Consider the following 17881-nt stretch of genomic DNA (forward strand, 5'->3'; position numbering starts at 1 on the left):
GTATGTTCCAGGTTTAACAGGACAGAGTTTATGGATCATCCCAACACAGCCCCCCCCAACCCTCCTCACCTTGGTAACTCCTACTTGGTATGTTCCAGGTTTAACAGGACAGAGTTTATGGATCATCCCAACACAGCCCCCCCCAACCCTCCTCACCTTGGTAACTCCTACTTGGTATGTTCCAGGTTTAACAGGACAGAGTTTATGGATCATCCCAACACAGCCCCCCCCAACCCTCCTCACCTTGGTAACTCCTACTTGGTATGTTCCAGGTTTAACAGGACAGAGTTTATGGATCATCTCAACACAGCCCCCCCCCCCCCCCCCCCCCCACCCCTCCTCACCTTGGTAACTCCTACTTGGTATGTTCCAGGTTTAACAGGACAGAGTTTATGGATCATCTCAACACAGGTCTCCCCGTCCGCTGGAGGTACCTCCTTTAGACACAGCAACGCCTTGTACCTGAGGAACATGCACTCTTTAGACATAGTACAGCAACATGGTTCCTGGTCTCTTAAAGATATCCTGCCAGGAAACTCAGAATGAGCAACGACCTCCTGGAAGACAAAAGGAGTGATTCATGGGCAAAACTGGTCTCAGACCAGAGAACTTATCACCTCCTGGAAGACCACAGGAGAGATTCATGGACAACACTGGTCTCAGACCAGAGGACTTATCACCTCCTAGAAGACTACAGGAGAGATTCATGGACAACACTGGTCTCAGATCAGAGAACTTATCACCTCCTGGAAGACCACAGGAGAGATTCATGGACAACACTGGTCTCAGACCAGAGGACTTATCACCTCCTAGAAGACCACAGGAGAGATTCATGGACAACACTGGTCTCAGACCAGAGGACTTATCACCTCCTAGAAGACCACAGGAGAGATTCATGGACAACACTGGTCTCAGACCAGAGGACTCATCACCTCCTAGAAGACCAAAGGAGAGATTCATGGACAACACTGGTCCCAGACCAGAGAACTTATCACCTCCTAGAAGACCACAGGAGAGATTCATGGACAACACTGGTCTCAGACCAGAGGACTTATCACCTCCTGGAAGACTACAGGAGTGATTCATGGACAACACTGGTCTCTGACCAGAGGACTTATCACCTCCTAGAAGACCACAGGAGAGATTCATGGACAACACTGGTCTCAGACTAGAGGACTTATCACCTCCTAGAAGACCACAGGAGAGATTCATGGACAACACTGGTCTCAGACCAGAGGACTTATCACCTCCTAGAAGACCACAGGAGAGATTCATGGACAACACTGGTCTCAGACCAGAGAACTTATCACCTCCTGGAAGACTACAGGAGAGATTCATGGACAACACTGGTCTCAGACCAGAGGACTTATCACCTCCTAGAAGACTACAGGAGAGATTCATGGACAACACTGGTCTCAGATCAGAGGACTTATCACCTCCTAGAAGACCACATGAGAGATTCATGGACAACACTGGTCTCAGACCAGAGGACTTATCACCTCCTAGAAGACCACAGGAGAGATTCATGGACAACACTGGTCTCAGACCAGAGAACTTATCACCTCCTAGAAGACCATAGGAGAGATTCATGGACAACACTGGACAACACTGCCCTGAACAACAGAGAGCTATGGCATATTATTAGTCTGGGCCGCCAAAAGCAAATAGGTGAGTGATGCCACTAAAGGCTGTGACGTCCTGTCATGTGACCCACCTGTTGAGGAATTGGTAGAAGGGTATTCTGATTGGGTATCCCTCCTTCCTGATGCGTATGGTCTCCAGGATACCAGAGTAACGTAGCTGAGTCTTCACCAGCTCCAAATCAAACTGGCCCGGCTCCTTGTGTTGGTTTGGTTTGATGCAGCGTACAAAGTAAGGGTTACATCTGTAGAGACACACTTAGAACCTTTATCCTTAGCATGCTGAATGTAGAACCCTAAGGGTTATATCTGGAGAGACACACTTAGAACCTTTATCCTTAGCATGCTGAATGTAGAACCCTAAGGTTACATCTGTAGAGACACACTTAGAACCTTTATCCTTAGCATGCTGAATGTAGAACCCTAAGGGTTACATCTGGAGAGACACACTTAGAACCTTTATCCTTAGCATGCTGAATGTAGAACCCTAAGGGTTACATCTGGAGAGACACACTTAGAACCTTTATCCTTAGCATGCTGAATGTAGAACCCTAGAATGCTGCACTCAGAACTCTAGAACCACAGAACTCGGACACCCAGAACCTTAAAATTAGAACCATAGAATGCTGAACATAGTACCCTAGAAATCGTAGAACTCAGAACCACAGAACCCTAAAATTAGAACCATAGAATGCCGAACATAGTACCCTAGAAATCGTAGAACTCAGAATCACAGAACCCTAGAATTTTGAAAACTAGATCCTATCAATTGGCCACACATCGTTTCAACGTGGAATAGACGTTGAATTTTCTGTGCCCAGTAGGGTAGGCAGTATAATGCTAGAACCCTGACCTCTCCATCTTCTCCACCAGGTCCTGCAGACTGCTCTGGAACTTGGCGCTGACGGTGTTGCCGGTGAGGCGGCGGGCCGTGGAGCCCCTCCTGGCGGCGGAACGCTGCTGAGACGCCAGACCCTCGCTGTGTTTGAGGAACAGGTTGGACACCATGCGGTTTTTACTCCCACTGAACAGCTCCAGAACATCCTGACGCACCAGGTCAAAGTTTTTATGGAGGAACTTATGTACCTAGAACAGGGGGATGGTAGATAATGTTAGGAGGACATCAACAGGGGGATGGTAGATAATGTTATAACATCAACAGGGGGATGGTAGATAATGTTAGGAGGACATCAACAGGGGGATGGTAGATAATGTTATAACATCAACAGGGGGATGGTAGATAATGTTAGGAGGACATCAACAGGGGGATGGTAGATAATGTTAGGAGGACATCAACAGGGGGATGGTAGATAATGTTAGGAGGACATCAACAGGGGGATGGTAGATAATGTTAGGAGGACATCAACAGGGGGATGGTAGATAATGTTAGGAGGACATCAACAGGGGGATGGTAGATAATGTTAGGAGGACATCAACAGGGGGATGGTAGATAATGTTAGGAGGACATCAACAGGGGGATGGTAGATAATGTTATAACATCAACAGGGGGATGGTAGATAATGTTAGGAGGACATCAACAGGGGGATGGTAGATAATGTTAGGAGGACATCAACAGGGGGATGGTAGATAATGTTAGGAGGACATCAACAGGGGGATGGTAGATAATGTTAGGAGGACATCAACAGGGGGATGGTAGATAATGTTAGGAGGACATCAACAGGGGGATGGTAGATAATGTTAGGAGGACATCAACAGGGGGATGGTAGATAATGTTAGGAGGACATCAACAGGGGGATGGTAGATAATGTTAGGAGGACATCAACAGGGGGATGGTAGATAATGTTAGGAGGACATCAACAGGGGGATGGTAGATAATGTTATAACATCAACAGGGGGATGGTAGATAATGTTAGGAGGACATCAACAGGGGGATGGTAGATAATGTTAGGAGGACATCAACAGGGGGATGGTAGATAATGTTAGGAGGACATCAACAGGGGGATGGTAGATAATGTTAGGAGGACATCAACAGGGGGATGGTAGATAATGTTAGGAGGACATCAACAGGGGGATGGTAGATAATGTTAGGAGGACATCAACAGGGGGATGGTAGATAATGTTAGGAGGACATCAACAGGGGGATGGTAGATAATGTTATAACATCAACAGGGGGATGGTAGATAATGTTAGGAGGACATCAACAGGGGGATGGTAGATAATGTTAGGAGGACATCAACAGGGGGATGGTAGATAATGTTAGGAGGACATCAACAGGGGGATGGTAGATAATGTTATAACATCAACAGGGGGATGGTAGATAATGTTAGGAGGACATCAACAGGGGGATGGTAGATAATGTTATAACATCAACAGGGGGATGGTAGATAATGTTAGGAGGACATCAACAGGGGGATGGTAGATAATGTTATAACATCAACAGGGGGATGGTAGATAATGTTAGGAGGACATCAACAGGGGGATGGTAGATAATGTTATAACATCAACAGGGGGATGGTAGATAATGTTAGGAGGACATCAACAGGGGGATGGTAGATAATGTTATAACATCAACAGGGGGATGGTAGATAATGTTAGGAGGACATCAACAGGGGGATGGTAGATAATGTTATAACATCAACAGGGGGATGGTAGATAATGTTAGGAGGACATCAACAGGGGGATGGTAGATAATGTTAGGAGGACATCAACAGGGGGATGGTAGATAATGTTATAACATCAACAGGGGGATGGTAGATAATGTTATAACATCAACAGGGGGATGGTAGATAATGTTAGGAGGACATCAACAGGGGGATGGTAGATAATGTTAGGAGGACATCAACAGGGGGATGGTAGATAATGTTAGTAGGACATCAACAGGGGGATGGTAGATAATGTTATAACATCAACAGGGGGATGGTAGATAATGTTAGGAGGACATCAACAGGGGGATGGTAGATAATGTTAGGAGGACATCAACAGGGGGATGGTAGATAATGTTAGTAGACATCAACAGGGGGATGGTAGATAATGTTATAACATCAACAGGGGGATGGTAGATAATGTTATAACATCAACAGGGGGATGGTAGATAATGTTAGGAGGACATCAACAGGGGGATGGTAGATAATGTTATAACATCAACAGGGGGATGGTAGATAATGTTAGGAGGACATCAACAGGGGGATGGTAGATAATGTTAGGAGGACATCAACAGGGGGATGGTAGATAATGTTAGGAGGACATCAACAGGGGGATGGTAGATAATGTTATAACATCAACAGGGGGATGGTAGATAATGTTAGGAGGACATCAACAGGGGGATGGTAGATAATGTTAGTAACATCAACAGGGGGATGGTAGATAATGTTAGGAGGACATCAACAGGGGGATGGTAGATAATGTTATAACATCAACAGGGGGATGGTAGATAATGTTAGGAGGACATCAACAGGGGGATGGTAGATAATGTTATAACATCAACAGGGGGATGGTAGATAATGTTAGGAGGACATCAACAGGGGGATGGTAGATAATGTTATAACATCAACAGGGGGATGGTAGATAATGTTAGTAGACATCAACAGGGGGATGGTAGATAATGTTAGGAGGACATCAACAGGGGGATGGTAGATAATGTTAGGAGGACATCAACAGGGGGATGGTAGATAATGTTAGGAGGACATCAACAGGGGGATGGTAGATAATGTTAGGAGGACATCAACAGGGGGATGGTAGATAATGTTAGGAGGACATCAACAGGGGGATGGTAGATAATGTTAGGAGGACATCAACAGGGGGATGGTAGATAATGTTATAACATCAACAGGGGGATGGTAGATAATGTTAGGAGGACATCAACAGGGGGATGGTAGATAATGTTAGGAGGACATCAACAGGGGGATGGTAGATAATGTTAGGAGGACATCAACAGGGGGATGGTAGATAATGTTATAACATCAACAGGGGGATGGTAGATAATGTTAGGAGGACATCAACAGGGGGATGGTAGATAATGTTAGGAGGACATCAACAGGGGGATGGTAGATAATGTTAGGAGGACATCAACAGGGGGATGGTAGATAATGTTATAACATCAACAGGGGGATGGTAGATAATGTTAGGAGGACATCAACAGGGGGATGGTAGATAATGTTAGGAGGACATCAACAGGGGGATGGTAGATAATGTTATAACATCAACAGGGGGATGGTAGATAATGTTATAACATCAACAGGGGGATGGTAGATAATGTTAGGAGGACATCAACAGGGGGATGGTAGATAATGTTAGGAGGACATCAACAGGGGGATGGTAGATAATGTTAGGAGGACATCAACAGGGGGATGGTAGATAATGTTATAACATCAACAGGGGGATGGTAGATAATGTTATAACATCAACAGGGGGATGGTAGATAATGTTATAACATCAACAGGGGGATGGTAGATAATGTTAGGAGGACATCAACAGGGGGATGGTAGATAATGTTAGGAGGACATCAACAGGGGGATGGTAGATAATGTTAGGAGGACATCAACAGGGGGATGGTAGATAATGTTATAACATCAACAGGGGGATGGTAGATAATGTTAGAACATCAACAGGGGGATGGTAGATAATGTTATAACATCAACAGGGGGATGGTAGATAATGTTAGGAGGACATCAACAGGGGGATGGTAGATAATGTTATAACATCAACAGGGGGATGGTAGATAATGTTAGGAGGACATCAACAGGGGGATGGTAGATAATGTTAGGAGGACATCAACAGGGGGATGGTAGATAATGTTAGGAGGACATCAACAGGGGGATGGTAGATAATGTTATAACATCAACAGGGGGATGGTAGATAATGTTAGGAGGACATCAACAGGGGGATGGTAGATAATGTTAGGAGGACATCAACAGGGGGATGGTAGATAATGTTAGGAGGACATCAACAGGGGGATGGTAGATAATGTTATAACATCAACAGGGGGATGGTAGATAATGTTATAACATCAACAGGGGGATGGTAGATAATGTTAGGAGGACATCAACAGGGGGATGGTAGATAATGTTAGGAGGACATCAACAGGGGGATGGTAGATAATGTTATAACATCAACAGGGGGATGGTAGATAATGTTAGTAGGACATCAACAGGGGGATGGTAGATAATGTTAGGAGGACATCAACAGGGGGATGGTAGATAATGTTATAACATCAACAGGGGGATGGTAGATAATGTTATAACATCAACAGGGGGATGGTAGATAATGTTAGGAGGACATCAACAGGGGGATGGTAGATAATGTTAGGAGGACATCAACAGGGGGATGGTAGATAATGTTATAACATCAACAGGGGGATGGTAGATAATGTTATAACATCAACAGGGGGATGGTAGATAATGTTAGGAGGACATCAACAGGGGGATGGTAGATAATGTTATAACATCAACAGGGGGATGGTAGATAATGTTAGTAACATCAACAGGGGGATGGTAGATAATGTTAGGAGGACATCAACAGGGGGATGGTAGATAATGTTAGGAGGACATCAACAGGGGGATGGTAGATAATGTTATAACATCAACAGGGGGATGGTAGATAATGTTAGGAGGACATCAACAGGGGGATGGTAGATAATGTTAGGAGGACATCAACAGGGGGATGGTAGATAATGTTAGGAGGACATCAACAGGGGGATGGTAGATAATGTTATAACATCAACAGGGGGATGGTAGATAATGTTATAGACATCAACAGGGGGATGGTAGATAATGTTAGGAGGACATCAACAGGGGGATGGTAGATAATGTTAGGAGGACATCAACAGGGGGATGGTAGATAATGTTAGTAGACATCAACAGGGGGATGGTAGATAATGTTAGGAGGACATCAACAGGGGGATGGTAGATAATGTTAGGAGGACATCAACAGGGGGATGGTAGATAATGTTAGGAGGACATCAACAGGGGGATGGTAGATAATGTTATAACATCAACAGGGGGATGGTAGATAATGTTAGGAGGACATCAACAGGGGGATGGTAGATAATGTTAGGAGGACATCAACAGGGGGATGGTAGATAATGTTAGGAGGACATCAACAGGGGGATGGTAGATAATGTTATAACATCAACAGGGGGATGGTAGATAATGTTAGGAGGACATCAACAGGGGGATGGTAGATAATGTTAGGAGGACATCAACAGGGGGATGGTAGATAATGTTAGGAGGACATCAACAGGGGGATGGTAGATAATGTTATAACATCAACAGGGGGATGGTAGATAATGTTAGGAGGACATCAACAGGGGGATGGTAGATAATGTTAGAACATCAACAGGGGGATGGTAGATAATGTTAGGAGGACATCAACAGGGGGATGGTAGATAATGTTATAACATCAACAGGGGGATGGTAGATAATGTTAGGAGGACATCAACAGGGGGATGGTAGATAATGTTAGGAGGACATCAACAGGGGGATGGTAGATAATGTTAGGAGGACATCAACAGGGGGATGGTAGATAATGTTATAACATCAACAGGGGGATGGTAGATAATGTTATAACATCAACAGGGGGATGGTAGATAATGTTAGTAGGACATCAACAGGGGGATGGTAGATAATGTTAGGAGGACATCAACAGGGGGATGGTAGATAATGTTAGGAGGACATCAACAGGGGGATGGTAGATAATGTTATAACATCAACAGGGGGATGGTAGATAATGTTAGGAGGACATCAACAGGGGGATGGTAGATAATGTTAGTAACATCAACAGGGGGATGGTAGATAATGTTATAACATCAACAGGGGGATGGTAGATAATGTTATAACATCAACAGGGGGATGGTAGATAATGTTAGGAGGACATCAACAGGGGGATGGTAGATAATGTTAGGAGGACATCAACAGGGGGATGGTAGATAATGTTAGGAGGACATCAACAGGGGGATGGTAGATAATGTTAGGAGGACATCAACAGGGGGATGGTAGATAATGTTAGGAGGACATCAACAGGGGGATGGTAGATAATGTTAGGAGGACATCAACAGGGGGATGGTAGATAATGTTATAACATCAACAGGGGGATGGTAGATAATGTTATAACATCAACAGGGGGATGGTAGATAATGTTAGGAGGACATCAACAGGGGGATGGTAGATAATGTTAGGAGGACATCAACAGGGGGATGGTAGATAATGTTAGGAGGACATCAACAGGGGGATGGTAGATAATGTTATAACATCAACAGGGGGATGGTAGATAATGTTATAACATCAACAGGGGGATGGTAGATAATGTTAGGAGGACATCAACAGGGGGATGGTAGATAATGTTATAACATCAACAGGGGGATGGTAGATAATGTTATAACATCAACAGGGGGATGGTAGATAATGTTATAACATCAACAGGGGGATGGTAGATAATGTTAGGAGGACATCAACAGGGGGATGGTAGATAATGTTAGGAGGACATCAACAGGGGGATGGTAGATAATGTTAGGAGGACATCAACAGGGGGATGGTAGATAATGTTATAACATCAACAGGGGGATGGTAGATAATGTTAGGAGGACATCAACAGGGGGATGGTAGATAATGTTATAACATCAACAGGGGGATGGTAGATAATGTTAGGAGGACATCAACAGGGGGATGGTAGATAATGTTAGGAGGACATCAACAGGGGGATGGTAGATAATGTTAGGAGGACATCAACAGGGGGATGGTAGATAATGTTAGGAGGACATCAACAGGGGGATGGTAGATAATGTTAGGAGGACATCAACAGGGGGATGGTAGATAATGTTATAACATCAACAGGGGGATGGTAGATAATGTTAGTAGGACATCAACAGGGGGATGGTAGATAATGTTATAACATCAACAGGGGGATGGTAGATAATGTTAGGAGGACATCAACAGGGGGATGGTAGATAATGTTATAACATCAACAGGGGGATGGTAGATAATGTTAGGAGGACATCAACAGGGGGATGGTAGATAATGTTATAACATCAACAGGGGGATGGTAGATAATGTTAGGAGGACATCAACAGGGGGATGGTAGATAATGTTATAACATCAACAGGGGGATGGTAGATAATGTTAGGAGGACATCAACAGGGGGATGGTAGATAATGTTATAACATCAACAGGGGGATGGTAGATAATGTTAGGAGGACATCAACAGGGGGATGGTAGATAATGTTATAACATCAACAGGGGGATGGTAGATAATGTTAGGAGGACATCAACAGGGGGATGGTAGATAATGTTATAACATCAACAGGGGGATGGTAGATAATGTTATAACATCAACAGGGGGATGGTAGATAATGTTAGGAGGACATCAACAGGGGGATGGTAGATAATGTTATAACATCAACAGGGGGATGGTAGATAATGTTATAACATCAACAGGGGGATGGTAGATAATGTTAGGAGGACATCAACAGGGGGATGGTAGATAATGTTAGGAGGACATCAACAGGGGGATGGTAGATAATGTTATAACATCAACAGGGGGATGGTAGATAATGTTATAGACATCAACAGGGGGATGGTAGATAATGTTAGGAGGACATCAACAGGGGGATGGTAGATAATGTTAGGAGGACATCAACAGGGGGATGGTAGATAATGTTATAACATCAACAGGGGGATGGTAGATAATGTTAGGAGGACATCAACAGGGGGATGGTAGATAATGTTATAACATCAACAGGGGGATGGTAGATAATGTTAGGAGGACATCAACAGGGGGATGGTAGATAATGTTATAACATCAACAGGGGGATGGTAGATAATGTTAGGAGGACATCAACAGGGGGATGGTAGATAATGTTATAACATCAACAGGGGGATGGTAGATAATGTTAGGAGGACATCAACAGGGGGATGGTAGATAATGTTATAACATCAACAGGGGGATGGTAGATAATGTTAGGAGGACATCAACAGGGGGATGGTAGATAATGTTAGGAGGACATCAACAGGGGGATGGTAGATAATGTTAGGAGGACATCAACAGGGGGATGGTAGATAATGTTATGAGGACATCAACAGGGGGATGGTAGATAATGTTAGGAGGACATCAACAGGGGGATGGTAGATAATGTTAGGAGGACATCAACAGGGGGATGGTAGATAATGTTAGGAGGACATCAACAGGGGGATGGTAGATAATGTTATAACATCAACAGGGGGATGGTAGATAATGTTAGGAGGACATCAACAGGGGGATGGTAGATAATGTTAGGAGGACATCAACAGGGGGATGGTAGATAATGTTAGGAGGACATCAACAGGGGGATGGTAGATAATGTTATAACATCAACAGGGGGATGGTAGATAATGTTAGGAGGACATCAACAGGGGGATGGTAGATAATGTTAGGAGGACATCAACAGGGGGATGGTAGATAATGTTAGGAGGACATCAACAGGGGGATGGTAGATAATGTTATAACATCAACAGGGGGATGGTAGATAATGTTAGGAGGACATCAACAGGGGGATGGTAGATAATGTTAGGAGGACATCAACAGGGGGATGGTAGATAATGTTATAACATCAACAGGGGGATGGTAGATAATGTTATAACATCAACAGGGGGATGGTAGATAATGTTAGGAGGACATCAACAGGGGGATGGTAGATAATGTTAGGAGGACATCAACAGGGGGATGGTAGATAATGTTAGGAGGACATCAACAGGGGGATGGTAGATAATGTTATAACATCAACAGGGGGATGGTAGATAATGTTAGGAGGACATCAACAGGGGGATGGTAGATAATGTTATAACATCAACAGGGGGATGGTAGATAATGTTAGGAGGACATCAACAGGGGGATGGTAGATAATGTTATAACATCAACAGGGGGATGGTAGATAATGTTAGGAGGACATCAACAGGGGGATGGTAGATAATGTTAGGAGGACATCAACAGGGGGATGGTAGATAATGTTAGGAGGACATCAACAGGGGGATGGTAGATAATGTTATAACATCAACAGGGGGATGGTAGATAATGTTAGGAGGACATCAACAGGGGGATGGTAGATAATGTTATAACATCAACAGGGGGATGGTAGATAATGTTAGTAGACATCAACAGGGGGATGGTAGATAATGTTAGGAGGACATCAACAGGGGGATGGTAGATAATGTTAGGAGGACATCAACAGGGGGATGGTAGATAATGTTATAACATCAACAGGGGGATGGTAGATAATGTTAGGAGGACATCAACAGGGGGATGGTAGATAATGTTATAACATCAACAGGGGGATGGTAGATAATGTTATAACATCAACAGGGGGATGGTAGATAATGTTAGGAGGACATCAACAGGGGGATGGTAGATAATGTTAGGAGGACATCAACAGGGGGATGGTAGATAATGTTAGGAGGACATCAACAGGGAGATGGTAGATAATGTTAGGAGGACATCAACAGGGGGATGGTAGATAATGTTAGGAGGACATCAACAGGGGGATGGTAGATAATGTTAGGAGGACATCAACAGGGGGATGGTAGATAATGTTATAACATCAACAGGGGGATGGTAGATAATGTTAGGAGGACATCAACAGGGGGATGGTAGATAATGTTAGGAGGACATCAACAGGGGGATGGTAGATAATGTTAGGAGGACATCAACAGGGGGATGGTAGATAATGTTAGGAGGACATCAACAGGGGGATGGTAGATAATGTTAGGAGGACATCAACAGGGGGATGGTAGATAATGTTATAACATCAACAGGGGGATGGTAGATAATGTTAGGAGGACATCAACAGGGGGATGGTAGATAATGTTAGTAGACATCAACAGGGGGATGGTAGATAATGTTATAACATCAACAGGGGGATGGTAGATAATGTTATAACATCAACAGGGGGATGGTAGATAATGTTAGGAGGACATCAACAGGGGGATGGTAGATAATGTTAGGAGGACATCAACAGGGGGATGGTAGATAATGTTATAACATCAACAGGGGGATGGTAGATAATGTTAGGAGGACATCAACAGGGGGATGGTAGATAATGTTAGGAGGACATCAACAGGGGGATGGTAGATAATGTTATGAGACATCAACAGGGGGATGGTAGATAATGTTATAACATCAACAGGGGGATGGTAGATAATGTTATAACATCAACAGGGGGATGGTAGATAATGTTAGGAGGACATCAACAGGGGGATGGTAGATAATGTTAGGAGGACATCAACAGGGGGATGGTAGATAATGTTAGGAGGACATCAACAGGGGGATGGTAGATAATGTTAGGAGGACATCAACAGGGGGATGGTAGATAATGTTATAACATCAACAGGGGGATGGTAGATAATGTTAGGAGGACATCAACAGGGGGATGGTAGATAATGTTAGGAGGACATCAACAGGGGGATGGTAGATAATGTTAGGAGGACATCAACAGGGGGATGGTAGATAATGTTATAACATCAACAGGGGGATGGTAGATAATGTTAGGAGGACATCAACAGGGGGATGGTAGATAATGTTAGGAGGACATCAACAGGGGGATGGTAGATAATGTTAGGAGGACATCAACAGGGGGATGGTAGATAATGTTAGGAGGACATCAACAGGGGGATGGTAGATAATGTTAGGAGGACATCAACAGGGGGATGGTAGATAATGTTAGGAGGACATCAACAGGGGGATGGTAGATAATGTTAGGAGGACATCAACAGGGGGATGGTAGATAATGTTAGTAACATCAACAGGGGGATGGTAGATAATGTTAGGAGGACATCAACAGGGGGATGGTAGATAATGTTAGGAGGACATCAACAGGGGGATGGTAGATAATGTTATAACATCAACAGGGGGATGGTAGATAATGTTAGGAGGACATCAACAGGGGGATGGTAGATAATGTTAGGAGGACATCAACAGGGGGATGGTAGATAATGTTAGGAGGACATCAACAGGGGGATGGTAGATAATGTTATAACATCAACAGGGGGATGGTAGGTAATGTTAGGAGGACATCAACAGGGAGTTGGTAGATAATGTTAGGAGGACATCAACAGGGGAACGATAGAATGGACTTTAGGATAACCCCAGGATTACATCAGGTGTGTGTGTGTGTGTGTGTGTGTGTGTGTGTGTGTGTGTGTGTGTGTGTGTGTGTGTGTGTGTGTGTGTGTGTGTGTGTGTGTGTGTGTGTGTGTGTGTGTGTGTGTGTGTGTGTGTGTGTGTGTGTGTGTGTGTATATCTATATATACTTGGTAGGTGACTTTCCCAGCGTAGTGTTTCACTGTGAACTCTGGGAGGGGCATCTTTGGCCGGGCATACAGATCGCTGTTACCGTGGTGATAGTTACACTTCTGGAGGAAGGTGTGGTCTGTCGCCTTGCAAACGGGACAACAGGAACAGGAAGTTACACTCCGGAGTCACAGAGTTACGGGGGGCTGTTTCTAACTGGTCCAGTTGTTTTACAATTCTTTCTCATTTATGCAAAGACTTCTGGGATATCAGATTTCTCTTGTCTTTACCTTTGTTACGTTCAACCTAGGTGACACACAGGAAGTGACGTGGCTACCTGAGGGAAGCCGCACTGGTCGTCCAGGATCCTCAGTATCCCATGGGGCTTAGCGGCGATGAGGTTGATGACGGCCTGGTTGTCGCTGAAGGGAAGCTCTTGCCAGCTGATCTGCTCCCGGATGTACTCCTCCTGCAGGAAACGGCAGACATACCGGCTCAGAACACGGACGCCATTTTGGGTCAAGGCATGGCTTTCGTATGTGCCTGGAGCCATAACAGTTGCAATAAGATTTTACTAAAGTTTCACACTTGGGAAGAATCGGAATCAATCAATAAATCAAATACAATCAAACTGTATCTGTCGAATACTTACAAAACCCTGAACTAACAGTTTAAAGAAATAGAGTTAAGAAAATATTTACTAAATAAACTAAAGTACATTTTTTATAAAAAGTAACACTATAAAATAACAATAACGGGGCTATATACAGGGTGTTACGGTACAGAGTCATTGTGGAGGCTATATACAGGGGGTACCGGTACAGAGTCAATGTGGAGGCTATATACAGGGAGTACCGGTACAGAGTCAATGTGGAGGCTATATACAGGGGGTACCGGTACAGAGTCAATGTGGAGGCTATATACAGGGTGTTACGGTACAGAGTCAATGTGGAGACTATATACAGGGGGTACCGGTACAGAGTCAATGTGGAGGCTATATACAGGGGGTACCGGTACAGAGTCAATGTGGAGGCTATATACAGGGTGTACTGGTACAGAGTCAATGTGGAGGCTATATACAGGGTGTTACGGTACAGAGTCAATGTGGAGGCTATATACAGGGGGTACCGGTACAGAGTCAATGTGGAGGCTATATACAGGTAGTTACGGTACAGAGTCAATGTGGAGGCTATATACAGGGGGTACCGGTACAGAGTCAATGTGGAGGCTATATACAGGGGTACTGGTACCGAGTCAATGTGGAGGCTATATACAGGGGATACCGGTACAGAGTCAATGTGGAGGCTATATACAGGGGTACCGGTACAGAGTCAATGTGGAGGCTATATACAGGGGATACCGGTACAGAGTCAATGTGGAGGCTATATACAGGGGATACCGGTACAGAGTCAATGTGGAGGCTATATACAGGGGGTACCAGTACAGAGTCAATGTGGAGGCTATATACAGGGGGTACTGGTACAGAGTCAATGTGGAGGCTATATACAGGGGATACCGGTACAGAGTCAATGTGGAGGCTATATACAGGGGGTACCGGTACAGAGTCAATGTGGAGGCTATATACAGGGGATACTGGTACAGAGTCAATGTGGAGGCTATATACAGGGGGTACCGGTACAGAGTCAATGTGGAGGCTATATACAGGGGGGTACCGGTACAGAGTCAATGTGGAGGCTATATACAGGGGGTACCGGTACAGAGTCAATGTGGAGGCTATATACAGGGGGTACCGGTACAGAGTCAATGTGGAGGCTATATACAGGGGGTACCGGTACAGAGTCAATGTGGAGGCTATATACAGGGGGTACCGGTACAGAGTCAATGTGGAGGCTATATACAGGGGGGTACCGGTACAGAGTCAATGTGGAGGCTATATACAGGGGGTACCGGTACAGAGTCAATGTGGAGGCTATATACAGGGGGTACCGGTACTAAGTCAGCGTGCGGGGGTACAGGTTAGACAATTTTTAGGGCCTTCCTCTGACACCGCCTGGTATAGAGATCCTGGATGACAGGTAGCTTGGCCATAGTGATGTACTGGGCTGTACGCACTACCCTCTGTAGTATGGCCTTCCTCTGACACCACCTGGTATAGAGATCCTGGATGACAGGTAGCTTGGCCATAGTGATGTACTGGCCTGTACGCACTATCCTCTGTAGTATGGCCTTCCTCTGACACCACCTGGTGTAGAGGTCCTGGATGACAGGTAGCTTGGCCATAGTGATGTACTGGGCCGTACGCACTACCCTCTGTAGTAGGGCCTTCCTCTGACACCGCCTGGTATAGAGGTACTGGATGACAGGTAGCTTGGCCATAGTGATGTACTGGCCTGTACGCACTACCCTCTGTAGTAGGGCCTTCCTCTGACACCGCCTGGTATAGAGGTACTGGATGACAGGTAGCTTGGCCATAGTGATGTACTGGGCTGTACGCACTACCCTCTGTAGTATGGCCTTCCTCTGACACCACCTGGTATAGAGGTACTGGATGACAGGTAGCTTGGCCATAGTGATGTACTGGGCCGTACGCACTACCCTCTGTAGTAGGGCCTTCCTCTGACACCGCCTGGTATAGAGGTACTGGATGACAGGTAGCTTGGCCATAGTGATGTACTGGCCTGTACGCACTACCCTCTGTAGTAGGGCCTTCCTCTGACACCGCCTGGTATAGAGGTACTGGATGACAGGTAGCTTGGCCATAGTGATGTACTGGCCTGTACGCACTACCCTCTGTAGTATGGCCTTCCTCTGACACCGCCTGGTATAGAGGTCCTGGATGACAGGTAGCTTGGCCATAGTGATGTACTGGGCTGTACGCACTACCCTCTGTTGTATGGCCTTCCTCTGACACCGCCTGGTGTAGAGGTACTGGATGACAGGTAGCTTGGCCATAGTGATGTACTGGGCCGTACGCACTACCCTCTGTAGTATGGCCTTCCTCTGACACCGCCTGGTATAGAGGTACTGGATGACAGGTAGCTTGGCCATAGTGATGTACTGGGCCGTACGCACTACCCTCTGTAGTATGGCCTTCGTCTGACACCGCCTGGTATAGAGGTACTGGATGACAGGTAGCTTGGCCATAGTGATGTACTGGGCCGTACGCACTACCCTCTGTAGTATGGCCTTCCTCTGACACCGCCTGGTATAGAGGTCCTGGATGACAGGTAGCTTGGCCATAGTGATGTACTGGGCCGTACGGACTACCCTCTGTAGTATGGCCTTCCTCTGACACCGCCTGGTATAGAGGTCCTGGATGACAGGTAGCTTGGCCATAGTGATGTACTGGGCCGTACGCACTACCCTCTGTAGTATGGCCTTCCTCTGACACCGCCTGGTATAGAGGTCCTGGATGACAGGTAGCTTGGCCATAGTGATGTACTGGGCCGTACGCACTACCCTCTGTAGTAGGGCCTTCCTCTGACACCGCCTGGTATAGAGGTCCTGGATGACAGGTAGCTTGGCCATAGTGATGTACTGGGCTGTACGCACTACCCTCTGTTGTATGGCCTTCCTCTGACACCGCCTGGTGTAGAGGTACTGGATGACAGGTAGCTTGGCCATAGTGATGTACTGGGCCGTACGCACTACCCTCTGTAGTATGGCCTTCCTCTGACACCGCCTGGTATAGAGGTACTGGATGACAGGTAGCTTGGCCATAGTGATGTACTGGGCCGTACGCACTACCCTCTGTAGTATGGCCTTCCTCTGACACCGCCTGGTATAGAGGTACTGGATGACAGGTAGCTTGGCCATAGTTATGTACTGGGCCGTACGCACTACCCTCTGTAGTATGGCCTTCCTCTGACACCGCCTGGTATAGAGGTCCTGGATGACAGGTAGCTTGGCCATAGTGATGTACTGGGCCGTACGGACTACCCTCTGTAGTATGGCCTTCCTCTGACACCGCCTGGTATAGAGGTCCTGGATGACAGGTAGCTTGGCCATAGTGATGTACTGGGCCGTACGCACTACCCTCTGTAGTATGGCCTTCCTCTGACACCGCCTGG

At 45.6% G+C, this 17881-nt stretch overlaps 1 protein-coding gene across 1 annotated transcript in view; it reads right to left on the bottom strand.

Moving 5' to 3' along the window:
* Positions 1–17881, bottom strand: part of LOC129844828 (unconventional myosin-XV-like) — a gene marked incomplete at its 5' end in the record, with an annotated part of 213858 nt that overhangs the window by 149861 nt on the left and 46116 nt on the right. The window contains 5 exons of the mRNA XM_055912976.1: positions 345–462; positions 1715–1885; positions 2494–2726; positions 13871–13996; positions 14188–14319. Coding sequence (XP_055768951.1) covers positions 345–462; positions 1715–1885; positions 2494–2726; positions 13871–13996; positions 14188–14319 — 780 coding nt within the window. The remainder of the gene's footprint in view (positions 1–344; positions 463–1714; positions 1886–2493; positions 2727–13870; positions 13997–14187; positions 14320–17881) is intronic.

The sequence above is a fragment of the Salvelinus fontinalis genome, unplaced genomic scaffold, assembly GCF_029448725.1.
Source record: "Salvelinus fontinalis isolate EN_2023a unplaced genomic scaffold, ASM2944872v1 scaffold_0235, whole genome shotgun sequence".
Taxonomy (NCBI): Eukaryota; Metazoa; Chordata; class Actinopteri; order Salmoniformes; family Salmonidae; genus Salvelinus; species Salvelinus fontinalis.